Below are 27,898 nucleotides of genomic sequence, written 5' to 3' on the forward strand. Positions count from 1 at the left end.
AGATATAGAGAACAGACTGTTGATTGCCAGAGGGGAGGGGATTTGGGAGGATGGGTGGAAAAGGTGAAGGGAAGGGATTAAGAAGTATAAATTGGTAGTTAAAGAATAGTCATGGGCACATAAAGTACAGCATAGGGAATATAATCAGTAATATTGTGATAACTATGAATGGTGCCAAGTTGGTATTGGGAATATTAGGGGAACACTTTGTGAAGTATATGATTGTGTAACTACTATGCTATACACCTGAAATTAATACAAAATAATATTGAATGTAATTTGTAATTAAAAACTGAAATTAAAGCAAAAGAAAAGCTTAGGCTTCTCTGGATTTTTTAGAGGCAGTGTAAACTGCCTAAGAGGAAAATAAACGTTGGAACTACAGTAGGCCTTTGGGTTACATTGGAGATTTGTTCCTGCGACGTAATACGATTTTCACTGTAAGTCGGAACCCACCTACATAAGCACTTACGTCACTCACCATGGAGCACATACACAGCAGTAATGAAGTGAAATAGTAAAACAAATTTAAAAGAAAGATAACAATTCCTGACCTTTACTTGTGGTAAATAAATAATAAAAAACATAAAGCACATATGTACATACGTTGAAATGACAGAAATTTTTCTTTTTTATAAATAAATGGGAGATGGCGACGTAATCACGAAACAACATATGTCGAGTCCAACATAACCCGAGGACTGTCTGTAATGGGAAAAAATAAAAAAGAATGCATTAGTGAGTTGGCTACTGCTTACTCATCCCCGTGGGACCAGTTGATAAGCTGAATAATTTGTGTCTCAGGACCATTTGTTTGCCTGCAAAAGAAAGGAGTAAAATCTTATCCCAAAGAGATTTATATACTAGTAAGTGCAGAGGAGAAGCCTACATCATATAAAAGGAGCCTGAAACCAGGTGCTATTATAGCATCTCTTTAAAACTATATAAAGTATGTAGTTAACCCATCATAGTACTGTTGGCAGGAGCAGTAAACTGAGGATTTTAAATGGTACATATGAAGTGTTTACTGTACCTGTTTTATGGGAAGCTCCTATTGTCTTTGTACATTAATGTAGCATTTGATAGAAGAGACTACACAAAACACATGTACATTAGGAAGCATACCAACAAAATAATCCCTCCACCCAAGATCAGAACCAGAAGATCATTAATACTACTGTAGCCACTTTTATTTTACTTTGTGATCATTTCCCTTCCTCACATCCCACAGGTAACTGTCCTCCAGAATTTTATGTTTATCATTATTGTACTCTAAAAATGTTAGTTTTATAATAAACTAGAGGCCTAGTGCACAAAATTCGTGCACTTGGGGGGGGGGCGGTCCCTCATCCTGGCCTACGCCCTCTTATAGTCCAGAAGCCCTCAGGGAATGTCCAACTGATGGCTTACCACAGGGAGTGTGCCCAAGCTGTCAGTCAGATATACTTAGTGCTGCCGCAGAGGCAGGAGAGGCTCCCGCCACTGCTGCTGCACTCACCAGCCATGAGCCTGGCTTCTGGCTGAGCACACTAATCAACAATGGGTAGCTTTTGTGTTAAGTGTCTGCCCCCTGGTGGTCAGTGCGCGTCATAGCGACTGGTATATTTGCATATTAGCCTTTTGTTATATACTAGAGGCCCGGTGCATGAAAATTTGTGCACTGGGGGAGGGGGGAACCCTCAGCTCAGCCTGTGCCCTCTCGCAGTCCAGGAGCCCTCAAGGGACATACATAGTGCTGCCACTGAGGCTGGAGAGGCTCCAGCCACCGCTGCTCCACTCGCCAGCCACAAACCCGGCTTCTGGCTGAGCAACGCTCCTCCTGTGGGAGCTCACTGATCACCAGGGGGGCCCCCTGGTGGTCAGTGCGTGTCATAGTGACCAGTCGTTCTGGCGTTTGGTCGATTTGCATATTAGCCTTTTATTATATAGGATTAGTGGCCCGGTGTTGGAAATTCATGCACGGGGCAGGGTGTCCCTCAGCCCGGCCTGCATCCTCTTCAATCTGGGACATCCCTCTTGCAATTCGGGACCGCTGGCTCCTAACTGCTCACCTGCCTGCCTGCTTGATTGCCCTATCCCTCCACCCAAGATCAGAACTACCCCCCAGCTACCCCCCACTGCTGGCCTGATTGCCCCTAACCACCTCTGCCTCGGCCTTGCCACCATGGCTTTGTTCGGAAGACATCCGAAAGGTTTCCCAGAAAGTCTCCCAGTCTAATTAGCATATTACCCTTTTATTAGTATAGATAGGATGTATTTTTCTAAGCAATATATTGTTTGGCTTTGATAGTTTTTGAGTTTTACAGAAATACTAATATGTAGTCTTCTTTGACTTTTTTTTCCCTCTCAACAGTATGCATCTAAAATTCATTCATCTTACAATATGTAATTTGTTCTTTTTAGTTGCTATATAATACTATATGATAGTGGGGGGAATGGGCAGTTATTGTTTAATGGGTACAAAGTTTCAGTTTATCTAAAAGTGCTAGAGATGGAGAATGGTGTTTACACAACAATAATGTACCTAATGCAACTGAATTGTACACTTATAAATGGTTTAAATTAGTAAATTTTATGCTATGTACATTTTGCTACACAAATATTTAAATAGAAATTTATGATCTTGGGGGAATAGGGAGTTAATATGTATTGTATACAGAACTTTAATTTGGGTTGATAAAAAATTCTGAAGATAGAAGGTGGTGATGGTTGTACAACAATGTGAATGTATTCAATGGCACTGTATTGTACATTTAAAATGGCTTAAGTGGACAGAGAACAGATTGGTGTTTGCCAGAGGCAAGGTGGTAGGGGATTGACAAAATGGGTGAAAGGTGGTTAAAAGGTACAAACTTCCAATTATAATATAAATAAGTCATGGGGATATAATGTACAGCATGGTGATGATAGTAATACTGTATTATATATTTGAAAATTGCTAAGAGAGTAGAAAAAGTTCTCATCACAGCCCTCGCCAGGTAGATTAGTTGGTTGGAGCATCATCCTATACAACAAAAGGTATTGGGTTTGATTCCCAGTCAGGACACATACCGTGGTTTGGGGTTCTATCCCCGGTTGGGGGCACCTCCTGGAGGCTGCCAAACATACCCTCAGATGAGGATTAAAAAGCAAAAGTTCTCATTACAGAAAAAAACAAAACGTAGCTATGTGTAGTGATAGCTGTTAACTGGACTTATTGTGGTGATCATTTAGCAATATAAAAAATTTTGAGTCATTATGTTGTACACCTGATACTAATATAATATATGTCAATTACATATCAATAAAAATAAATAAAAGTATTAAAATGGTAAATTTTAAGTTATGAATATTGTAGCACAATAAAAAATTACATGGTATGAATATACCATAATTGATTTATTCGTTAATCCTGTCAGCGGGATTTGGTGTTGCTGCTTTAAACATGCTCAAACATATCTTCTTGTTAACCTATTATTAAATCTGTGAGATATATACCTAGTAGTGGAACTGCTAGTTCATTAGGATGTGTGCATATTTTATAAGATAATCCAAAATTGTTTTTCAGGATAGTTATACCAATGTACACTAACAGTGGCAGCTAAAAATTCCCTTTGCTTCATTCCTTGTCAACATAACTTATTGTCAGACTTCTTAAATTTTGACAATCTAGTTATAAAATGGTATCTTATTGTAGTTATAATTTTCATTTTCTTGCTTATTAATGATGCTGAACATATTTTTATATAAAATGTTCTTTGTTTGCCCATATTTTTAAAAAGTTTTAAAAATAAATCTTACGTACTGATCCCACTTAAGTAACATGTTATAAATATATTCTCCCAATTTGTAGCTTAGCTTTTTACGTTTGTTGTTGTTGCTGTTAATCCTCACCTGAGGATATATTTTTTCTATTCATTTCTTAGGGTAGAAGAGAGAGGGGGGAGAGAACAGAGAGAGATATAAAGATAGATATTTTTTCCATTGATTTTTAGAGAGAGTGGAAAGGGTTGGGGAGGGCAGGAGAGAGAAACATCTATGTGAGATGGGAGTGGAGAGAAACATAGATGTGAGATGTGTCTACTTTGTCCATATATATAATTGGTTGGTTGCCTCCCCCATATGCCCTGACCAGAGATGGGGATTGAACCTGCAACCCAGGTGCATGTCCCTGACTTCTTGACCAGAAATTAAACCGTCGATCCTCCAGTTGCTCCCTTGCATAACTAAATATTACCTCACACTTGATTGGTAATTTGGCTGTTTATAGAACTCTTGGTTGGAATTATTTTCCTCAGAAGTTAGAAGACATTGCTACATTGCATTTTAGTTACAGCATTCCTGATTTTTGAGCCCTTGTTTTAAATAGCTTTATTGAGATACTACAGGCCCGATGCATGGTCCCCTGGCCCAGCCTGCAGGAATCGGTTGAAACCAGCAGTCTGACATCCCCTGAGGGGTCCCAGAGTGGAAGAGGGCACTCTATAAAGTTGCTGATGCTAGGCAGCTCCTGTGTTGAGCGTCTGCCCCCTGGTGGCCAGTGCGCATCATAGCTACTGGCCAGTTGGCTGGTCAGCTGGTTGCTTAGACTTTTATATATATAGACTAGAGGCCCGGTGCACAAAAATTTGTGCACTCGGGGGTAGGGGGGCCCCTCAGCCCGGCCTGTGCCCTTTCGCAGTCTGGGACCCCTCGGGAGTGACCACTTGCTGGCTTAGGCCCGTTCCCCGCGGGATTGGGCCTAAGATGGCAATCAGACATCCCTCTGGCAGCCCGGCAGCCCTCGGGTGATGTCCATTTGCCAGCGGGGAGCAGACCTAAGCTGCATTCAGACATCCTTAGCGCTGCTGAGGAGGCAGGAGAGACTCCCACCACCACTGCTGTATTGGCAGCCATCAACATGGCTTGTGGCTGAGCAGAGCTCCCCCCGTGAGAGTGCACTGACCACCAGAGAGCAGCTCCTGCATTGAGCGTCTGCCCCCTGGTGGTCAGTGTGTGTCATAGTGACCAGTCATTCTCAGTCTTTCTGCTGTTAGGGTCAGTTTGCATATTACCCTTTTACTATATAGGATATAGGGTGGGGGCCGGCAGGTTTGCCCTGAAGAGTGATCCGGATCAGGGTGGGGGTCCCGCTTGGGTGCCTGGCTAGCCTGGATGAGGGGATGATGGCTGTTTGCAGCTGGTCACACCCCGTTCATGGCGGGGGTCCCCACTGGGGTGCCTGGCCAGTCTGGGTGAGGGACAAAGGGCCGTTTTCAGGCTGGCGGGTGACTGAAGCTCCCAACCTCTCCTTTTTTTCTTTTTTTTTTTATTCTGGGGTTTATTTACCTTCTATAGCTGTCACTGGAGCTGAGAGCCAGCTCCAACTCTGAGGCCCGGCTCCAGCTCTGAGGCCTTGGCTGGCTGAAAGTAGGTATCTGGGTTTGTTTAGCTTCTATAATTGAAACTCTGTTGCCATCATTGGCGCTCTAAGCTCTGAGGCCCCGGCTGGCTGAAAGCAGGTATCTGGGATTTGTTTAGCTTCTATAATTGAAACATTGTTGCTTCCGGAGCTCAGAGCTGGGCTGCGGCAGGCGGGGAACCTTGGCTTCCTCCATCACTGGAGCAAGCAAGCCTCATGTTCGCTTCAGCTGTGTGGCTGCCGGCCACCATCTTTGTTGGCAGTTAATTTGCATATCCTGCTAATTAGCCAATGGGAAGTGTAGCGGAGGTATGGTCAAATACCATGTTTGTCTATTATTAGATAGGATATTTTGCATACCACAAAATTTCACCTATTTAAAGTATACAATTCAGTTGGGTTTGGTGTGTTTCAGAGTTGACCAACCATTCCGAAATCTTATTTAGAGCATTTTTATTACATCTAAAAAAAAGCTTCCTACTTACTCATTTCTCTTTTCCATTCCAACTATAGGTAAATATGAATCCACTTTTTATAGCTATAGATTTGCTTGTTCGGGAAATGTCATATAAATGGAGTCTTATAATATGTGGTCTTTTGTGTGAAACGTGTTTCACTGAGCATAATGTTTTCAAGGATAACCCATGTTGTAGCATGTTCTAGTACAGGTACTTAATTCCTTTTTATGGCTGCATAATATTCTCTTGTATGGATATTTTACTTATGCATTCATCAGTTGATAAACACTTAGATTATTTCCACTTTTTTATGAATAATGCTGCTCTAAACATTCATATACAAGTTTTTGTGTGGACATATACTTTCAATTCTTTTGAGTGCATACCTAGTAAAGGGTCACATGGTGACTGTTCTGTTTAACATTTTAAGAAATTGCCAAACTATTTTCCAAAGTGACTGCGACATTTTATATTCCCACTTGTAACTGGATAAAGAGTTCCAGTTTTTCCACATCCTTGCCAATATTTGTTTTTGCCTGTCTTTTTTATTTTAGCTACCTTAGTGAGTATGAAGTAGTAGCTCATTGTATTTTTGATTTGCATTTCCCTAATGCTTAATGATGTACAGCATCTTATGTACTTACTAGAGGCCCAGTGCATGAAATTCGTGCATGGGTGCACTCCCTAGGCTTGACCAGCAATCGAAGCGCAAGTGTCTGGTGTGGAAGGGCAGGTCCCAGCTGACCTCTGGCACCTGGGCCCCCGGATTCCTGCACACCCCTCTCCGCCTGAGTCACGGCACCCGAGTCCCCACACGGAGATGTTGTGAGCGCAGCCAGATGCTGTGGGCCAGGGTGCAGCACACTCTCTCCTGGCCGGCCTTGCAGACCAGCTCCTGTGCAAACCCATGGGGATCCTGACCAGCCCCTGCGGTCCCGGCGACTGCAGCCTGGCTCACCCAGAAAAGGCCACGTATGTGTGGAGCAGGCTTCTTGTGGGTTCCCGGCACATGAGTGCGGGGCTTTCCTAGTGCCCGAGCCCTGGCATCCTGGGGAAGGGTAGCAGAGAGAGTGAGAGTGAGCTCGGCGGACACTCCGCATTCTCACCACACCTCTGTCTCCATCATTCCCACCCCCAGGGAACTGGCGAGAGGTCACAGTGTGTCCCCAACCCTCAATGTTCCATGTCTTCCCCTGGTGGTCAGTGCATGTCATAGGGAGCGGTTGAACTCCTGGTCTCTTGGTCAAATGAACACCTGAGGGGACCGTTTGCATATTAGGCTTTTATTATATAGGACTAGAGGCCCGGTGCACAAAAATTTGTGCAATCGGTGGGCAGGGGGGTCCCTCAGCCCGGCCTGTGCCCTCTCGCAGTCTGGGACTCCTCGGGAGATAATGACCTGCTGGCTTAGGCCTGCTCCCGGGTGGCAGAGGGCAGGCCCAATCCCTAGGTGCAGCCCATGATCGGGCTCAGAGCAGGGCCGATAGGGGAGTTGGGGCGCCGCCCCCTGTCATGCCCAGAGCAGGGCGGATCGTGAGGTTGCGATGCCACCCTCAGTCACGCTCAGGGTAGGGCCGATTTGGGGGTTGGGGCACCGCCCCCTGTCACACTCAAGGCAGGGTCGATAGGGAGGTTGCAGCGCCACCCCCTGTCACACACAGAGAAGGGTCCATCAGGGGGTTGGGGCACTGCCCCCTGTCACTCAAAGAGCAGGGCCCATCAGGGGGGTTGGGGCTCCGTACCCTGTCATGCACAGAGCAGGGTTGATCAGGGGATTGGGGAGCTCCCCCCGTCACTCACAGAGTAGGGCCGATAGGGGAGTTGGGGCACCGCCCCCTGTCACACACACAGCAGGGCAGATAAGGGGGTTGGGGCGGCGCACCCTGTCACACACAGAGCCGCTGGGGGGGGGGCTTAGGGAGCTCCCCACTATCAGGCACAGAGCAGGCCTGATCAAGGGGTTGGGGCGCTTTCCCCTGTCACGACCAGAGCAGCGGATAGGGAGGTTGTGGCCCCGCCCCCTGTCACACACAAAGCCGCAGGGCGATCAGGGGGTTTGGGCGCTGCCCCCTGTCACGCTGATCCCGGTGCTGGGAGGCATATTACCCTTTTACTATATAGAATAGAGGCCTGGTACATGGGTGGGGGCCAGCTGGTTTGCCCTGAAGGGTGTCCTGGATCAAGGTGGGGGTCCCCACTGGGGTGCCTGGCCAGCCTGGGTGAGGGGATGATGGCTGTTTGCAGCTGGTCACACTCCCTTCAGTGTGGGGGTCCCCACTGGGGTGCCTGGCCAGTCTGGGTGAGGGGCTGACGGCTGTTTTCAGGCTGGCAGGTGACTGAAGCTCCCAACCACTCCTTTTTTTCTTTTTTCTTTTTTTATTCTGGGCCAGCTTTCGCTCTGAGCCTTGGCTCCAGCTCTTAGGTTTCAGCTGCTGAAAGCAGGTATCTGCTTTGTTTGGGTTCTATAATTGAAACACTGTTTCAACTCCAGCTCTGAGATCCCAGCTGGCTGAAAGCAGGTTTCTGGGGTTTTGTTTAGCTTCAATATTTGTAACAATGTTTCAAACTGCAAGCTCTGAGGCCGGCAGCGGCAGGCGGCGAATGTTGGAGTCCTCTGTCACTGAAGCAAGCAAGCCTCATGTTCCCTTTAAGCTGCCTGGCTGCCGGCCGCCATCTTGGCTGGCAGTTAATTTGCATATGCCCTGATTAGCCAATGGGAAGGGTAGCAGAGGTACAGCTAATTACCATGTTTCTCTTTTATTAGATAGGATTGGTGATTTATCATCTTTGATAATTCATATGTTTTCTGTATAAGTACCTACTTTGCCCATTAAAGATCATTTCTTTTTGGTATGTATTCTTCTTTCCAAGTATAAATATAATTGTCCTAAACAAAACTGTGATAATACAATCATATTTTATATAAATTAATAATACATGCAAACATCTTTTTATGCCATTAAATATTATTCTGCAACATGATTTTTAATGCCCTCATAGACTTCCATTGAGTGGGTATAACAAAGTCTATTTCACCTATTTCTAATTATTGGTTATCTGGGTTGTTACTAATATTTTATAGTGCTGAAAATTTTTGTAATTAAAATGTTTGATTATTGTCTTATCTTCTGTCCCTCTTAATGAAAAGCTTAACCAGAAGAACAGAACTAAATTTGTTATAAAAATTTAAAGATACTGACTTGGCTACTCAAGAAAAGTATTAGAGAGTTTAAATAAGGAACTAATAGGAAAATAATTTTTAAGGTTATGTTCTATTTTTCAAAGCAGGATGTTTCAAAAATAGTACAAAGGGAAAAAAAATAGTTCATTGAGTCTCATGTACTCTTCATTCAGTTTCCCTTAAGTGACATCTTATGTAATAGTAGTACGTTATCAAACCCAGGAAATTTATATTAGTACATTCATGTTAACTGAACTACAGTTTATTCACCATTCAAAATATGCATATATGTGTATCTGTAGTTTTTTTGTAGTTTTACTTCATGTATAGATTTTTATAATTTTTTATTAATATTTTATGTGCATCAGTATTCATAGAAAAGCAAATCTAGAAGCAGTTATACTTGGGGTCTTATATTCTGTTAAGAAAGAAAAGGTTATTTTGGTTTTAGGGAATGAAATGACCTGGAAATATTTGGGGAAGCTAATGGAAGTTATTTTCATAAGGTTTGTTTATGCAAATTCATCTCATTGTCTGTTTTATGACTCTGATGAGAAGAGTTGCTCTCCTTTTCCTTGTAAGGGAGAGAGGGACACCTTCACAAAGGGGAATTTATGCCTTGCTTTTGAGGGCAGAGAACTAACTCTTCCTGTTATGTATTGATTCTCAGTTCCTTTCAGCTAAAAATAATCCTTATGCCAAAGTAGCATATTTTTTGGGGTTATACATCCTAACCTTCTTAATAATTTTTTGAGGTTAACTTTTTTCTCTAAACACAGTGCTTAGTCTGTCAGGTAGTTCATTCCTTTTATTTCTGAGTAATTTTCCTATTTTTAAATAAGGTTCTCTTAGTATTTTTGAGTGATATATTTATATATTCCGGACGTAGTTCCCTTATTAGGTATATGATTTGGAAGTATTTTCTCTCAGTCTGAGAGTTAATTGTCCTTTCACTTTTTTATGGTAGTGTTTTGAAGTGGAAAAGTTTTTTATTTTGATGAAGTCTAATTTATGTATTTTTTTGGCTATCCTTTTTTGTCATATTTAAGAAATTTTTACCTAAGCCCATGTCACAAGGGTTATGTTTTTTCCTAAGAATTTTATAATTTTAACTCTTAAATTTAGATGTATGATCCATTTTGAGTTTATTTTTTGTATCTGTTATAAGATAGAAGTCCAAATTCATTCTTTTGCCTGTGGATATCCAGTTATCTCAACACCACTTGTTGAAAATACTGTTCTTGCCTGGCTGGTGTGTTTCAGTGGTTGAGCATTGACCAATGAACCAGAAGATCCATGGTTCAATTCCTGGTCAGTGCACATGCCCGGGTTGTGGGTTTGATGTCTAGTAGGGGTCATGCAGGAGGCAGCTGATCGATGATTTTCATCATCATCTCTCTCTCTCTCTCTCTCTCTCTCTCTCTCTCTCTCAAATAAATAAAAACATATTTTAAAAAAGAAAATACTGTTCTTCCTCCATTGAATTATTAACACCTTTTCAAAACTCAGTTGACTATAACTTATAGCATTTATTTCTGGGTTCTCAATTCTATTCCACTGACCTTATGCCAGTACCATGTTATCTTGATTACTGCAGCTTTGTGTGTGCTTACACATCAGGAACTATAATTCTTCCAGCTTTGGTGTATTCTGTAAACATCATTTTGGCTATTTTGGGTTCTTTTCATTTCCATATGCATTTTAGGATCAGCTTGTCAGTTTGTTAAAAAAAGGCAGCTGGGGTTTTGATAAGGTTATGTTGAATCTGTAGATCAATTTGGGGAGTATTATCAGCAAGGCTGAGGTAGAATAAGCTGGGGAAGAGTGATAGGAGATAAAATTGGAGGAGGAGGCCATGTTACATATACTTTTTATATTATACTAGCGGCCCGGTGCACAACATTTGTGCACTGGTGGGTGTGAGGGTCCCTTAGCCCAACCTGCACCCTCTCCAATTTGGGAGCCCTCAGGGGAGCCCTCTCCAATCTGGCAGTTTCTGTCTGTCTTTGCAATCATATGAGTGAATTGTCTGAGACCCCAACTCAGTTTGGTTTGTTGCTCACAGAATAATAGAGGCATTTTTCTTTTTCTTTGCTTCATTGGAGATTTCCTGGAAGTTTTAGGATATCTTCCCTTTCATTTTTTCCTAGACACTCTGCTTTTACTTATGTCTCTCACCTTTGGTTTCCCTCCATCCCCCACTGCAACAGTAACTTGCTCCAGGCTCACTTTGCTCTAGTGCAGCGGTTCTCAACCTTGGCTGCACATTGGAATCACCTGGGAATCTTTTTAAAATCCTGATTTCTGGGCCTCATCCTCCAGAAATTCTGTTTCTTTGTTATGGGGTGGGGCCACAACATTAGTAACAAAGAAACAGAATTTCTGGAGGATGAGGCCCAGAAATCAGGATTTTAAAAAGATTCCCAGGTGATTCTAATGTGCAGCCAAGGTTGAGAACCACTGCTCTAGTGTCTAGGACAGTGATGGTGAACCTATGACACGCATGTCAGAGGTGACACACGAACTCATTTTTTTGGTTGATTTTTCTTTGTTAAATGGCATTTAAATATATAAAATAAATGTCAAAAATATAAATCTTTTTTATACTATTGTTGCAAATATAAAAACTTTCTATATGTGACGCGGCACCAGAGTTAGGTTAGGGTTTTTCAAAATGCTGACACGCTGAGCTCGAAAGGTTTGCCACCACTGGTCTAGGAGATCCATCTGCCACTAAACTACAATTCCCAGCATTCCTGGTGCTCCCTGTGCTCTTGTTTTTTCCTTCCTGCTCTGTCTCCATACCATGGCCTCCCACTCTGCCAAGTCCTCCAAGCCTCCAGGTCTCCCTCGATGCTCTCCATCTGGTGGTTTGAGGAGCCAAGTTCCCCAAGCCACTCCACTCTCCGCCAGCACCTGTGCATGCAAATTAACCCACCATCTTTGTTGGGTTAATTTGCATACTCACTCGTGATTGGCTGGTGAGTGTAGCGGAGGGACGGTCAATCATGTTTCTCTTTTATTATATAGGATAAGAATTTTTGGCTTTTAATGGGAATGAGAAAAACACAGGATGATTTTTTTAAAAATAATTCTTTATTGTTGAAAGTATTACATATGTCCCCTTTTCCCCCCATTGACTCCCTTCCAGCCCTCCTCCCCCCAACTCCCTGCCTCACCCCAGGCCTTCAGCACCCTATTGTCTGACACAGGATGATTTTGAGCAAAACACTGACCTGATTAAGCTTATAGGTTAAAATAAATGATCTGGCTGACTTCTTAGTATATTTCAGACTCCTTAGCAACATTTCTGCCTCTGGAACTTTGTGTTTTTTCTTCTCTCTACATGGAATACTCTTCTCCCAGATAACTGCTTGATTTTTTAAAAAAAATCTCGTTTACATCTCTGTGTAAATGGAACCTTATTGATGCTAACTACCTTATTAAAAAGACTATCATTCTCACATTTTAAAAAAATACTCTTTTCTGTTAAAATTTCCCCTTAGTGCTTGTTATGCGGCATCTACACTAATAAAAGAGAAAAATGGTAATTGGCGTACGGCGATACCGTTTTCATTGGCTAATCAGGGCTATATGCAAATTAACTGCCAACTACGATTGGCAGTTAAATGCCAACTAAGATTGGCAGTTAACTGCCAACAAGATGGTGGCTAATTTGCATATGTAGGCACAATGCAGGGAGGCGAAAGGGAAAGCAGGAAGAAGCCCCCTGCCACTGACAGTGATCAGAAACCCAGGGGGGATTTAAGAGCTGGGGGGCAGGGCAAAGGCGGCCCTGGGGCCGCCTTTGCCCTGCCCCCCAGCCGTGATTGGAGAATCAGGTGCCTTTTCCGCCCTGGCCAGTGATAGCAGGAAGTAGGGGTGGAGCCAGCGATGGGAGCTGGGCACGGTCAAAGCTGGCAGTCCCGGGAGCTAGGGGTCCCTTGCCTGGGCCTAAAGCGAAGCCCAGGATCGCGGGGCCGCTGCAGCTGTGGGTCCCCGCTGCCCGGGCCGGACGCCTAGGCCAGAAGCATTAGGCCTGGGCAGGGGCGGAGCCTGCAACCGCGGGGAGCTGGGGGTCCCCTGCCCAGGCCTGACACCTCTGCCGGAGGCCTCAGGCCTGGTCAAGGGGCCGATCTGGTGATTGGTGATCAGAGGGTGATGAGGGTCAACTCCTCTGGCCGAGGCATCAGGCCTGGGCGGGGGGCGGAGCCGGGGATTGGGGGGATATGATGGTCCCCTTGCCCAGGCCTGAAGCCTGGGTCAGAGGCGTCAGGCTTGGGCGAGGGGTGGAGCAAGCGATCAGAGGGAGATGGGGGTCCCCTGCCCAGGCATGATTCCTGGGCCAGAGGCCTCAGGCCTGGGCGGGGGCCAGAGCCAGTGATCAGGGGGATATGGGGGTCCCCTGTCCAAGCCTGACACCTCTGTTGGAGGCGTTAGGCCTGGGCAAGGGACCGATCAGGCGATCGGAGGGTGATGGGGGTCAATGCCTGAGGGCTCCCAGTATGTGAGAGGGGGCAGGCTGGGCTGAGGGACACTCTCCCCCCCCCCACACACACCCAGTGCACAAATTTCGTGCACCGGGCCCCTAGTACAATATATTTTGTCATGTGTTTATTATTTGTCTTTTTCCACCTGAATTTAATCCTCATGAGGGTAGAACTTTTAGTATGTTAATTGGTATATGCCCACTACTGGAAAAATACTTGACACTAGTTGGTGCTCAATAAATATTTTTGAATGTGTGAAAGTATATTCTACTGCATTTTCATTAGTGTCATATTTTAATTTTCATACATTTTTTGTTACTAATTTTATCTTTTCTATGCTTTTTATAGCATCTTGTTCTTATTTTATACATGGAATATTTTCTCTCACCTCTCTAAAGATAATAATGATAGCTTTAAAAATTCTTTTCTTTTCTCTGTCTAGTCTTTTTCCTTCAAGCTATTTATGTCATGATTGTTTTGATCTTTATGTTTCATGCGAGGGACTTCCTTCAGATGTCTAGTGAGCCTTGGTCAACTGTTCATATTTAGGATTGAGATACTGAAACGCTAATTTGAATCTTTGAGTAGTCTCTGGAACTTACCAGTATCTTTGGGTCTTTCCTCTTGGCATAGTCAGATTTCACCCAAAAGTTTATTCTAATTTTCTGCCTGGAGACTATACAGTTGACCTTTGAACAACACAGGGGTTAGGGGCACCGACCCTCCTGTGCACTAAAAGTTACACATATAACTTTTGACTTTCTAAAAACTTAACTACTGCTAACATAGTCTTTTAACACAGCTTTTATATGTTACATGTATTATGACTATTCTTACAAGAAAGTAAGCTAGAGAAAAATAAATGTTAAGAAAATGTTATTAAGAAAAAAATACATTTACAGTATTTTTTGAAAAAATGTGTGGACCTGTGCAGTTCAAATTTGTGTTGTTGAGGGGTCAACTGAAGCCCAGATGCCAGCATTCTGGAGCCAGCTGGGTAACAAACTGAGACCTCTGTTTTCAGTATTTCCTTTGACTTCTATATAACATACCCATCCTCCATTGTGCATGGTTTTCTCTTTCATCCTCTTGCTTATGTAAGTGAGGGATGGTCATCCGGTTTCATGGATTTTTAAGTGCTTCTTAACCTGACTTTCAACTAGGGCTCCCATTTTTAACCTACATTTTCACCACTTCCAAAGATACTTGCTACTTCCAGTTTCAGAGCCTTTGGGGAGTCCTGCAGAGTAAATAGAGATGCTTATTAACTTTTCCCACAACCAATTTAAGGTTTACTACTGAAAAAGCTATTTACTCTCTACATCTGCTTTCCATATTTCAAAAATGTGTTAGGGTTGTGTATTAGTGTATTCTCTTAAGTATTTCTTTAAAAGTTATTAATGCTTTTATGGGTTGCTGGAGGAATTCAATATGAATGCAATTTGCTGTCTACCTGGAAATCCCCCTGTTAACTCTTTTTATTGTAATCACTGATAATTTTATTTGTTTTGTTCATTCCTATATCTTCAGTGCCTAGAATAGTGTTCAGCCCTAGTGGACATGTGTGTAATAGTGAGACCTCCCAGGAGGAAATGAAATATTCCACAATGGGATGGCCTGTTAGAATTGGAAATTCCTTCAGTAGCATTTGAAAGTTATAAAATCTAACAAAGACAAACGCCTTTACATTATATTATATACTGATTGTTAAACGGTTACAATATATTTAAAGACAGCTGTATGATGTGGTCATCTACATGCACACTTGCATGTAAATATGCTAGAATCCATAGAAAATTTTTTGTGTTGAATGAATAAAAAATTATTTTAAATTGATTGATAATCTCTCTGATAAAAAAAAAAAAAACTTGCTGCTTGTTTAGCATTTTGTCTAAATTAAAACTTTATGTTTAAAGTTTCATTTTACTTTTTAAAGCAGTTTAGAGTGTTAGAGATGTTTTAATTAACTAAAGCAAATTGTACTATATTTAATTTTTACAGTGATACATTTGATATTGCCTGGAATGGAAGAACTGGGATTCACCAGAGCAGACTATCAAGTAACACATCCTTGCTTGACAAAGATGGGATATTTGCTAACTCAGCTAGCAGCAAACTATTGGAAAGAGCCCATGGAATTCTCACGTTAGTATTAATTAGTGATGTGGATTACTTTATGTGACAGGTTTAAAATCCTGGGTGACAAAAGAGGGAGTGTGATGGAGATACTACTTCATGAGTAGAATTTTGAGTTAAAGCAAGATTTAAAAATACTCAACATTTAGAGCTCTCAATCTTATGTATTATTAAGCTGGTATGTTTTTGTTTGTTTGTTTTCATCTCACCAGGAGAATCATGGTTGAATATATACTCATTATAGAGATGATTCTTTATTGCTCTTTGAAGGACCTTACACCGAGAGAGAGAAAACACTATTAGCCCTTTTTAAGATTCCTGGTCTTTAACAGCAATTGTCCTTCAATTCTGGCAGTCCTAACAGATTGGGCAGGAAAATTCTCTATGAAATGGTGAATGGTACCACATAGAGTGATAGATACATAACACTTATCCAATTGGTTTGAGGACATAGATACACCATGCATGGTAGATTACTTAAAAGTTTTTAGCTACCTATATCAACATATTCCAGATACTTCCAAAGCATAGTTTTGGACCACTAGTTGGAGGTGTGACTAAATTGGATTCCTTAATCCCTAAATTATTGTTTGACAGTGTCATATTTCAATTTATGTGAATCTTGCTATAATCCAGAATTATGAATTAACTAATTTAATTCTCACAATAACTCAGAGGTAGGTGGTATTATCATTTTTATTTTACATTACCATGTAATGAAACCAAGGCTTGAGAGGTTAAAATCATACCTTCGTAGGAGAAAGAGCTTAGATTCAAGCCCAGGTCTTTATGACTCCCCAACCCACGTTCATCATTATTAGCTTGTATTTTCTTCCCTTCTGTGGCCATAATAAAAAATAATGGTCTTGATGTAAGTATGCTTTTGAATTATGAATAAGAAAAAAAAGGAGAAGAGAATTTTTAATTTCCCAAAGTGGAAAACCGCAAGTTTTAGTGAAAAGTACATTTAAAAAATTCATTAAAATGTAAGCAAAACTTCTGTAGTCATTAGAAATTAGAGACCTATTAACATCCAAAAGAAAATGAAACTTAAGCTTTAACTATATAACATTATGTTATTGATTATCAGGCATAAGTCTATTTATACCTATATTACAGAGCAGGCATCTCTTTCCTTGTTGTCATTTTGCTATCATTCCTTCCTAAAGGTACCTGCTTAGTTGAATCAGACAGCATTTTCATATAAATGATCTGTGTCATGGAAATGGGTATATAACCTGTTGTTTCATTTGAGACCTTGAAATCATTCATCTTTACAATAGTTTTTTTTTTTCTGTGTATGATTTGTCTCTTTAGGAGAAACAGAAACTTCAAATTCAAGCCTGGCCTTCCAAAGGTGGGTATTATGAAAAATCTTTTAACCATTGGTGTCCTATTTCATAATTATATTTTTATTACTCATGCAAATAATCTTTAGAAATCAAAGACAAGAGATACCTTATTTATACCCAAAATAGGGACTATATGCATTCAGTTAAATCCATTTTAGAAGTAAGATTGGATGTTATAAAATGGCCAAGCTTGATGATTCAGGTAGATTTATTTGTGCTATATCTTTTTTCCTAGTATTTGAAAAACCTCTGAATAAAATGAGTAATTTATTGAGTAATTGCCTGTTTACATGAGATCTTTTTATTTCTCTTTGAGCCAGGTTAATATAAAAATCTGAATTTTACTTGATTTTTAAATAATTTCTAATTAGACCTTGCCTAATTCTTATTATCATTAGCATTAGTTAGTTAAGTTTTTCTGTAAAGGTCCATATAGGCTTACAGACCTATGGTCTCTGTTCTAACTGAATAGCTTTGCTATGTAGCACAAATGCAGCTATAGACAATACATAATTTTTTTAAATTAAATCTTTATTGTTCAGATTATTACATTTGTTCCTTTTTTCCCCCCATAACTCCCCTACTCCCAGTTCCCGCCCCACCCTCCGACCTTACTCCCCACCCACTGTCCTCATCCATAGGTGCACGATTTTTGTCCAGTCTCTTCCCGCATCTCCCACACCCCTTTACCCCCCAAGAATAGTCAGTCCATTCCCTTTCTATGTCCCTGATTCTATTATGATCACCAGATTATTTATTCACTTGATTCTTAGATTCACTTGTTGATAGATGTATGTTTGTTGTTCATAATTTGTATCTTTACCTTTTTCTTCTTCTTCCTCTTCTTAAAGGATACCTTTCAGCATTTCATATAATGCTGGTTTGGTGGTGATGAACTCCTTTAGCTTTTCCTTATCTGTGAAGCTCTTTATCTGACCTTCAGTTCTGAATGATAGCTTTGCTGGATAAAGTAATCTTGGTTGTAGGTTCTTGGTATTCATCACTTTGAATATTTCTTGCCATTCCCTTCTGGCCTGCCAAGTTTCTGTTGAGAAATCAGCTGACAGTCCTATGGGTACTCCCTTGTAGGTAACTGAGTTTCTTTCTCTTGCTGCTTTTAAGATTCTCTCTTTGTCTTTTGCTCTTGGCATTTTAATTATGATGTGTCTTGGTGTGGTCCTCTTTGGATTCCTTTTGTTTGGGGTTCTCTGCGTTTCCTGGACCTGTAAGTCTATTTCTTTCACCAGGTGGGGGAAGTTTTCTGTCATTATTTCTTCAAATAGATTTTCAATATCTTGCTCTCTCTCTTCTTCTGGCACCCCTATAATTCTGATGTTGGTACGCTTGAAGCTGTCCCAGAGGCTCCTTACACTATCTTCGTATTTTTGGATTCTTTTTTCATTTTGCTTTTCCTGTTGGGTGTTTTTTGCTTCTTCGTATTTCAAATCTTTGCCTTGATTCTTGCGCTCCTCTGGTCTGCTGTTGGAAGTCTGTATAGTATTCGTTATTTCAGTCCGTGTATGCTTAATTTCTAGTTGGTTCTTTATCATAACATCGAGGGTCTCATTAGATTTCTTGAGGATCTCACTACATTTATCGGCGGCTTCTAGACAGTTCTTGAGAGACCTTAAAAGTGTGGTTCTGAACTCAATATCCTCCATTGACAGTTTTGTCCTGTTTCTTTGTCTCCGCATTTTTTATGCTTTCTTGGTGCACACCCTAGTGGTCTTTGTGCGCAGTCTTGTTGTAGTTAAGCCTTGATTGTTGTCAGCAATACCGGGGGTGATTTGACCTCCAGGCTAACTGGCTATGAGAGTCCGCTGTGTCTGCAGTGGGAGAGCTTCTGTGCTGGATCTCTAGGGCGGTGCTAATCTAGTGTTTGCCTGAGGCTATTCGGCAAATGGCTCTGCGCAGGGCTTGGGCGGGGCGGGTCCCTGGGGATCTCAGCACTTCACTCCAGCACTGCGCCTCCTCTGAGTCTGGGTATGATATTCTCTTTCCTCCTAGTTGTAGAATTTCCACTCAGCCAGCCTTCCTGTGGTTCTGGATGATGTCCATTCCATCTTTTAGTTGTTTTTTGAAGTGGTTGTTCGAGACAGCAATCTCTGGCGTTAACCTATGCCGCCATCTTGGTTTTTCTCGACAATACATAATTGAATGAGTGTGACTGTATTCCAATAAAACTTTATTTATGGACACTGAAGTTTCAGTTTCATATAATTTTCACATGTCCTTAAGTATTATTTTAATTTTTTTCAAGCGTATAAATTATATAAAAAATAGTGGGCAGGATTTGGGCCTTGGTGAAATCCTATAGACTCTTTCATACCTTGCTTTATGAAGCATTTTTGCATGCATCTGTACAACTTTTATAGCTAGTGGAAATAAGATTCAATCACTTGTATTAAGGCACCTCTCATTTTATTGAGATTGGTAGTCTTTAGAATGCTTTATTTTTACTACAATCCCAAACAGTTAAACATCAGCAAATATTTAAAAAATGCAACTTTCAAAAGGCCCTAGCTCTCTGTTACTATAGTTCTCTTTTCTTAAATATATTTTTTATTGTTGATAGTATTACAAATATTTCCCACTTCCCTCTCCCCAAACCCCCATCCCCCCATGCCCCAGGTCTCCATGACCCTATTGGCCATATCCATGGACTATACATATCCTATATAATAAAAGCCTCATATGCTAAGTGTCTGGTCATCAGTTTAACCAATCAAAGTGTAATATGCTAATGACATGCTAAGGATGCTCAACCACTCGCTATGACATGCACTGACCACCAGGGTGCAGACAGTCGACTAGTCGACCAGTTGCTATGACATGCACTGACCATGAGGGGGCAGATGCTCTGACCAGTAGGTTAGCTTTCTATGGGGGTCCAGCTCATTGGGACTGAGCAAGATGGCCAGACATGCCCTGGAGCCCTCTTGTGATCCCTCCCTAGCTGGCCAACCTCCCGTGTCCCTCCCCAGCCTCAATCATGCACCGGTGGGGTCCCTTGGCCTGGCTTGCGCCCTCTCGTAATCCGGGACCTCTCGGGGATGTCAGAGAGCCAGTTTCGGCCCAATCCTGCAGGCCAGGCCAAGGGACCCCACTGGTGCACAATTCGTACACCAGGCCTCTAGTAAATATATAAGTTCTTCGGTTTCTCTCTTCTTGTCCCCCAAACCTCACATTGAGGTATGTCAGTCTGTTCCATGCCTCCCTGCTTTATGTTGGTCAATTCATTTTGTTCATTAGATTCCATAAATAAGTTATATTATGTGATATTTCTCCTTCTCAGATTGGCTTATTTCACTTAGCATAATATTTTCCAGGTCCATCCATGCTGCCCCAAAGGACAAGAGATCCCTCTTTCTAACAACTGCATAGTATTCCATAATGTAAATGTCCCACAGCTTTCTATTCATCTAATGATGGGCACTTGGGCTGTTTCCAAATCTTAGCTATTATAAATAACACTGCTTTGAACATAGGGGTACATATGTTCATTTTGATTGGTGTTTTGGGGTCATTAGGATTTATTCCCAGAAGTGGGATCACTGGGTCAAATAGAAGTTTCATTTTTAATTGTTTGCGGAAATTCCATACTGTTTTCCATAGTGGCTGCACCAGTCTGCATTCCCACCAGCAGTAAACTAGTGTTCTCTTTTCTCCACATCCTCGCCAGCACTTGTTGTTTATTGATTTTTCATGATAGCCATTCTGACACGTGTGAGGTGATATCCCACTGTGGTTTTAATTTGCATTTCTCTGATGATTAGTGACTTTGAAAATTTTTTTCATTTGTCTCTTGGCCATTTGTATAGTTCTGTTTTGATTGTACTTTCCTTTTTCTCTCTTAGAATTTATTTCCACTCAGTTCTCTCTCTTTTTTTTTTCTGTTCATCAGATTATTTATTCACTTGATTTTTAGATTTACCTGTTGATAGATGTGTATTTGTTGTTCATAGTTTGTATCTTTACCATCTTCTTCTTCTTCTTCTTAAAGGATACCTTTCAGCATTTCATATAATACTGGTTTAGTGGTGATGAACTCCTTTAGCTTTTGCTCATCTGTGAAGCTCTTTATCTGACCTTCAATTCTGAATGATATAAAGTAATCTTGGTTGTAGGTTCTTGCTATTCATCACTTTGAATATTTCTTGCCAGTCCCTTCTGGCCTGCAAAGTTTCTGTTGAGAAATCAGCTGACAGTCGTATGGGTATTCCCTTGTAGGTAACTGAGTTTCTTTCTCTTGCTGCTTTTAAGATTCTCTCTTTGTCTTTTGCTCTTGGCATTTTAATTATGATGTGTCTTGGTGTGGTCCTCTTTGGATTCCTTTTGTTTGTTGTTCTCTGCGCTTCCTGGACTTGTAAGTCTATTTCTTTCACCAGGTAGGGGAAGTTTTCTGTCATTATTTCTTCAAATAGGTTTTCAATATCTTGCTCTCTCTCTTCTTCTGGCACCCCTATAATTTGGATGTTGGTACTCTTGAAGCTGTCCCAGAGGCTTCTTACACTGTCTTCATATTTTTGGATTCTTTTTTCATTTTGCTTCTCCTGTTGGGTGTTTTTTGCTTCTTCGTATTTCAAATCTTTGACTTGATTCTTGTGACCCTCTGGTCTGCTGTTGGGAGTCTGTATAATATTCGTTATTTCAGTCAGTATATGCTTAATTTCTAGTTGGTCCTTTATCACAACCTCGAGGGTCTCACTAGATTTCTTGAGGGTCTCATTAAGTTTATCGGCGGTTTCTAGAAAATTCTTGAAAAACCTTAAAAGTGTGGTTTTGTACTCTATATCCAGTAGTTTGCTTTCCTCCATTTCTGTCATTTGTGTCCTCTTTCTTTGTCTCCGCATTTTTTTATGCTGCACTGTGTTGATAAAGTGGCTTTCTGTACTAGGTGTCCTATAGGGCCCAGTGGCTCAGCCTCCCCAATTACCTGAGGTAGACACTCTTGGTGCATGCCCTTGTGGGCTATGTACATAGTCTTGTTGTAGTTAAGCCTTGATTGTTGTAGGTAATACTGGGAGGGATTGACCTCCAGGCCAATTGGCTGTGAGAATCAGCTGTATCTGCAGTGGGAGAACTTCTGTGCTGGGGACACCCCTCCGGGGCAAGACTTGCTTCAATGGGGCTTCGGTGCTCACTGAGTCTGCCCCCTGAGTGTGTCCTTTATGGTTCCACGGAGCTGCAATCTGGATGGTCCCACTCTGACCACCAGACATATTGGCTCCTGGATCTCTAAGGAGGTGCTAATCTAGCCTCTGCCTGAGGCTATCCAGCAGGAGCCAGCTGTGACACAATGCAAGTTGCCCTGGGGCCTTGGGCCAGCTGCAGTTTGTTAGGTAATTATCAGATTGCAAAGGGCCAGGCTTTTCATATGCAAAAGCCTCCTGCACTGCTTGGGCAGAGCAGGGTCCCAGGGGATCAACAGGGCGGGCGGAGCGAGCAGTATGGCTGCTCTCAGTCCTGCCCTCAGAGGCCCTGCTTCTCAGTGTCCCGGCAATTGCTGCTAGCACCTCCGAGAGAAAGCTGCCCTCGAGTTCTGACCGATACCAGACAGTCCAGTTTCTCCCATATGAGTCTGGGTCCCCAGAGACTCACCCGGAACTGGACCTCAGAGCTTGAGACTCCCTCCCAATTGAAAGACAACCATGTCCTTATCTGCCAACCCTCTCTGCATGTGCCTCTGTACTTCTGTATTTTACTTCCGCACTGCACATCCTCTGAGTCTCGGTATGCTTTTCTCTTTCCTTCTCGTTGTAGAATTTCCACTCAGCCAGCCTTCCTGTGGTTCTGGATGATGTCCATTCTGTCTTTTAGTTGTATTTTTGAAGTGGTTGTGCAAGGCAGCAATCTCCAGTGTTTTCCTATGCCGCCATCTTGGTTTCTCCCCACTCAGTTCTCTTTTGATAGTACTTTCTTTTTTTTGTCTCCTTTTTCATCTTCTTTAATTCTCACAACACTCTGTGAGGTGGGTATTACTAAGATATGATTAAATGAATGAATGGTTTCAGATTAAACCTCAACAATAGCTTTTTTTTCTGATCTTCCAACTGGACAGGCTTCTTACTTGACTGACTTCCTTCAAGGCTTCCTGATTGGGTGGGCAGGGAGAGAGACCAGGGGACAGGCACCTGCAGTCCAGCTCAGTCCCTCATTTCTCAGGCCCCTGGATGCTCAGCAGGGCAGGCTGAGCTGCTTTCAGATTCAAACCTTTTGTGCTTTTGCATGCCTCTGGCCTCAGGTGGTGGGGCCAGACCTGGCTGGTGCTGGAGTCTTGGGTGAGATGTTGTTCCGCCAGTGGACACAAGTTCATTCAGAGGGTATGACTACATTCTGGAGAGAACATTTCCCACATCAAAATGTCAAATGACCACACATCACTCTGGGTAGCTTAAGCCTTGTAAAAAATGGCTTTAGGCGCCATCCACTTGAGAGTCTTGCATCTCTATTCTAGATATAGTCAGGGTCTTTGTAGATGTCTCTGGCCAAACCAAAGTCACAGGTCTTCACAATGTCGTCATTAGTTAGAAGGATGTTCTGAGCAGCCATGTCCTGATGAATACATTTTCTGGAAGCAAGGAATTCCATGCCCTTGGCCATTTGGAAGCTATAACAGACTAGGTTCTCCAAAGTGAAGGCCGTGCTTGTACAGATTATTGGAATCTAGTTGGTGAGTTATTGTGGCCCCCAGAAGGTGGCCATTAATTCTTCCTCCTCATCAGATTCAGTATAGCTCTTGTTCTCAAGTATTATTACAGATAGTACTTTCCCTTTTCCCTCTTAGAATTTTTTTCTGCTCAGACCTTGAAACTGTCACTTCTGCTAAATCTACTTTTCTAACATGACCTCACTTTTAATTTCCAATTTTTTACTGACAGTTGCTCTGTTGTACATTTCTACTTTGTTGTACATTCTGCTCATCTTTCTTTCTTGGTGCCCAGAGTGATTTTAGTATGTCATTTCCTTATTAAATTTTTAGTCACTCAGGCTCAAGACATGAAGTTAATTTTAGTCTTCTTTAACATGAGCAGTATCTTCTTTTTATAAATTAATTTAATTTCAATTACAGTTGACATACAATATTATGTTAGTTTCAGCTATACAACACAGTGATTAGATACCTTACGAAGTAATTTATATATCTTACGAAGTGATTATCCTGATAAGTCTAGTACCCTTCTGGCATAATAAATAGTTATTACAATATTACTGATGATATTCCCTATGCTGTACTTTACATCCCTGTGACTGTAATTATAACTGGTAATTTATTTATCTTAATCCCTTATTTTTTTCATATATTCCCCCACCCACCTTTTGGCAACCATCAGAATGTTCTAGAGTTTGTTTCTGTTTTGTTTATTACTTTATTTTGTTTTGGTTTTCTTAGATTCTATATATAAGTGAAATCATACTGTATTTGACTTTCTATGTCTGACTTATTTCACTTAACATAATACCCTCTAGATCAGTGATGGCGAACCTATGACATGCGTGTCAGAGGTGACACGCGAACTCATTTTTTTGGTTGATTTTTCTTTGTTAAATGGCATTTAATTATATAAAATAAATATCAATATAAGTCTTTGTTTTACTATGGTTGCAAATATCAAAAAATTTCTATATGTGACACGGCACCAGAGTTAAGTTAGGGTTTTTCAAAATGCTGACACACCGAGCTCAAAAGGTTTGCCATCACTGCTCTAGATCTATCCAAGTTGTCACAAATGACAAGATTTAATTTTTTTTTATGGCTAAGTAACATTCCATTGTATATATGTACCAACTCTTCTTTATCCATTTGTCTGTTGATGGGCATTTGGATTCCTTTTATATCTTGGCTATTGTAAATAATGTCTAAGCAGTATCTTTTTGGAAGGCTGCTATGCTCACCACTATACCACAACGCAACCCGAGCAGTATCTTTTTAATGTTTGTTTCTACACCTTGTACAGCAAGCACTAAATAATAGGTTTTTAAAAAATAACTGATTAATTAAGCTGAATAAATCAAACAATGAAAATGGAATTAAGAAAGGAATAAAGTAGATAATGAATGGAAGATCTAAGAAAGAAATTAACTCGATATTTTTTCCCCCACTAGATCTCTGTTCTGCATTCTAGTTTGTGGTTTCTGTCACATCATGCTGGACTATTGCAGCTGTCACTTAACTGGATTCATCTCTCTCTTGTCCCCTTAGTCTCTTGCCTTCTACCTTGTTCTGTTTTGCCTTGTCTCCCCATTATTTACTTGTCCTATTTTATCTTCTTTATAAATCTTAATAACCCTCAAGTTATCATCTACACTAATAAAAGAGAAAAATGGTAATTGGCGTATGACGCTACCCTTTTCATTGGCTAATCAGGGCTATATGCAAATTAACTGCCAACTAAGATTGGCAGTTAACTGCCAACAAGATGGCGGTTAATTTGCATATGTAGGCACAATGCAGGGAGGCGAAAGGGAAAGCAGGAAGAAGCCCCCTGCCACTGACAGTGATCGGAAACCCAGGGGGGAGCTAAGAGCTGGGGGGCAGGGCAAAGGCGGCCCTGGGGCCGCCTTTGCCCTGCCCCCCAGCCATGATTGGAGAATCAGGAGCCTTTGCCGCCCTGGCCAGTGATAGCAGGAAGTAGGGGTGGAGCCAGCGATGGGAGCTGGGCACGGTCGAAGCTGGCAGTCCCAGGAGCTAGGGGTCCCTTGCCTGGGCCTAAAGCGGAGCCCACGGTCGCGGGGCTGCTGCCACTGTGGGTCCCCGCTGCCCGTGCGGGACGCCTAGGCCAGAGGCGTTAGGCCTGGGCAGGGGTAGAGCCTGCAACGCGGGGAGCTGGGGGTCCCCTGCCCAGGCCTGACACCTCTGCCGGAGGCCTCAGGCCTGGTCAAGGGGCCGATCCGGTGATTGGTGATTGGAGGGTGATGAGGGTCAACTCCTCTGGCCGAGGCCTCAGGCCTGGTTGGGGGGCGGAGCCAGGGATTGGGGGAATATGATGGTCCCCTTGCCCAGGCCTGAAGCCTGGGTCAGAGGTGTCAGGCTTGGGCGGGGGATGGAGCAAGCGATCAGAGGGAGATGGGGGTCCCCTCCCCAGGTATGATTCCTGGGCCAGAGGCCTCAGGCCTGGGCGGGGGTCAGAGCCAGTGATCGGGAGGAGATGGGGGTCCCCTGTCCAAGCCTGACACCTCTGGCAGAGGCGTCAGGCCTGGGCAAGGGGCCGATCAGGCGATCGGAGGGTGATGGGGGTCTACGCCTCTGTCAGAGGCGTCAGTCCTGGGCAAGGGGCCGATCCTGCGATTGGAGGGTGATGGGGGTCAACGCCTGAGGGCTCCCAGTATGTGAGAGGGGGCAGGCTGGGCTGAGGGACACTCCCCCCGACCCCCCCCCCCTACACACACACCCAGTGCACGAATTTCGTGCACCGGGCCCCTAGTTTATTTTATAATGCCCTTGTAGCCTGTTTCCCTGCACTTAAATGTACTGTATTCCAGACACTTAGAACAGAGCCTGATCTGTAGTAATCTGAATAGTTTTTGATTGATCTGAGCATGGTGATTTTATGGGCAGAAGTCTGACCTCCAGTTGCTAAGGAAACAATGCTCAAAAATCATTAGTTGCTAACCATCCATCCATTCATTCATCAAAACTAATAGTTTTTGAATACCTACTCTGCACCAGAACACAGGCATTAGGGGTACAGGGATGAACAGTCTAGTCTTTGCTTTCCTTTAGTTTATCTTCTAGTGAAGAAAATGTAAATAAATATATGAAAAGATAACCAGATGATATGTGCAAAGAGGAAAATGAAATGACATGTTGACTTTGGGGTAGTTAAGCAAGAACTTCATGAGAATGTTTTGGGAATTTAAGCTAGAAGTTGAATGCCAAGAAAAATCAAGCCATGTGAAGATCTGGCTTCAGAGTATTCCAAGCAAATACATATATGTTATTGTTTTACATGGTATTTTTTGTCAGTAGTATTTGCAAATATTTCTCCATGTCAGGAAATACAGGTTTTTAAAAAAATTGAATTTATTGGGGTGACATTGGCTAATAAATTTATATAGGTTTCAGGTGTATCATTCTATAATACATCATTTGTGTATTGTATTGTGTGCTCACCATCCCAAGTAAAGTTTCCTTCCATCACCATTTGGTCCCCTTTTACCCTTTTCTTTACCCCTTTCTTCCTCCCTTCCCCCCTCCCCCCTTTCCCTCTGTTTTATGATCTATGATAGTACTCAGTTGTGCGGATGAAACATACTTTATGAAAAAAGTTCCATATAAATGCATATCTCTGTTCATAATTTTTTATTATTTTTTGAAGTACATTGTCAGAGATAGCATTCAGATCTTATCTGACATTCTCCTTAAATAAATACCTGAGAATGACATTGCTTATCAGGAAGGTTATACTGATTTGCATTCCTAAGAACAGTGCATATATAAGCCTATTTCCCCACATCTGCATGAATGTTGGGTTTTGTAAGTCTTTATTATGTTTGCCAATCTGATATGCAGAAAATATCTTTAAAAGAAATTGTTTCTTTTCTTACAAGTGAAATTGAATGATTGTCATAATGTTGTCATTTATACTTTGTGAATTTTTATAGGATTTCTTACAGTTCTTATATACTTTCTTACAGTCATTATACTTGTTGGAAACATTTTTCTCGCTTGAAAGTTATTGTTTTTTAATGCTTATATTGACAACATTTATATTTTAAAAATTTTCCTTACTTTCACTGATTTTTTAGAAAGAGAGGAAGGGAGAGGGAGAGAGAAAGAAACATTGATGTGAGAGTGGAACATCAATGATACACTGCCTCCTGCACACCCCCTGCTGGGGGTTGAGCCTGCAACATTATTAGTTGCACATTTGTATAGATATATTCTTTTCATTAACAGT

The 27,898-nt window shown here is 41.9% G+C and overlaps 1 protein-coding gene across 13 annotated transcripts in view; it reads left to right on the forward strand.

The window, feature by feature from the left end:
- MYO9A (myosin IXA) overlaps window positions 1-27,898 on the forward strand; it is a 483,806-nt gene that overhangs the window by 327,752 nt on the left and 128,156 nt on the right. For all 13 annotated transcript variants that reach the window (XM_059658301.1, XM_059658294.1, XM_059658330.1 and 10 more), the window contains 2 exons: window positions 15,511-15,654; window positions 16,963-17,002. In XM_059658301.1, coding sequence (XP_059514284.1) covers window positions 15,511-15,654; window positions 16,963-17,002 — 184 coding nt within the window. The remainder of the gene's footprint in view (window positions 1-15,510; window positions 15,655-16,962; window positions 17,003-27,898) is intronic.

This window comes from Myotis daubentonii, chromosome 1, assembly GCF_963259705.1.
Source record: "Myotis daubentonii chromosome 1, mMyoDau2.1, whole genome shotgun sequence".
Classification (NCBI taxonomy): Eukaryota; Metazoa; Chordata; class Mammalia; order Chiroptera; family Vespertilionidae; genus Myotis; species Myotis daubentonii.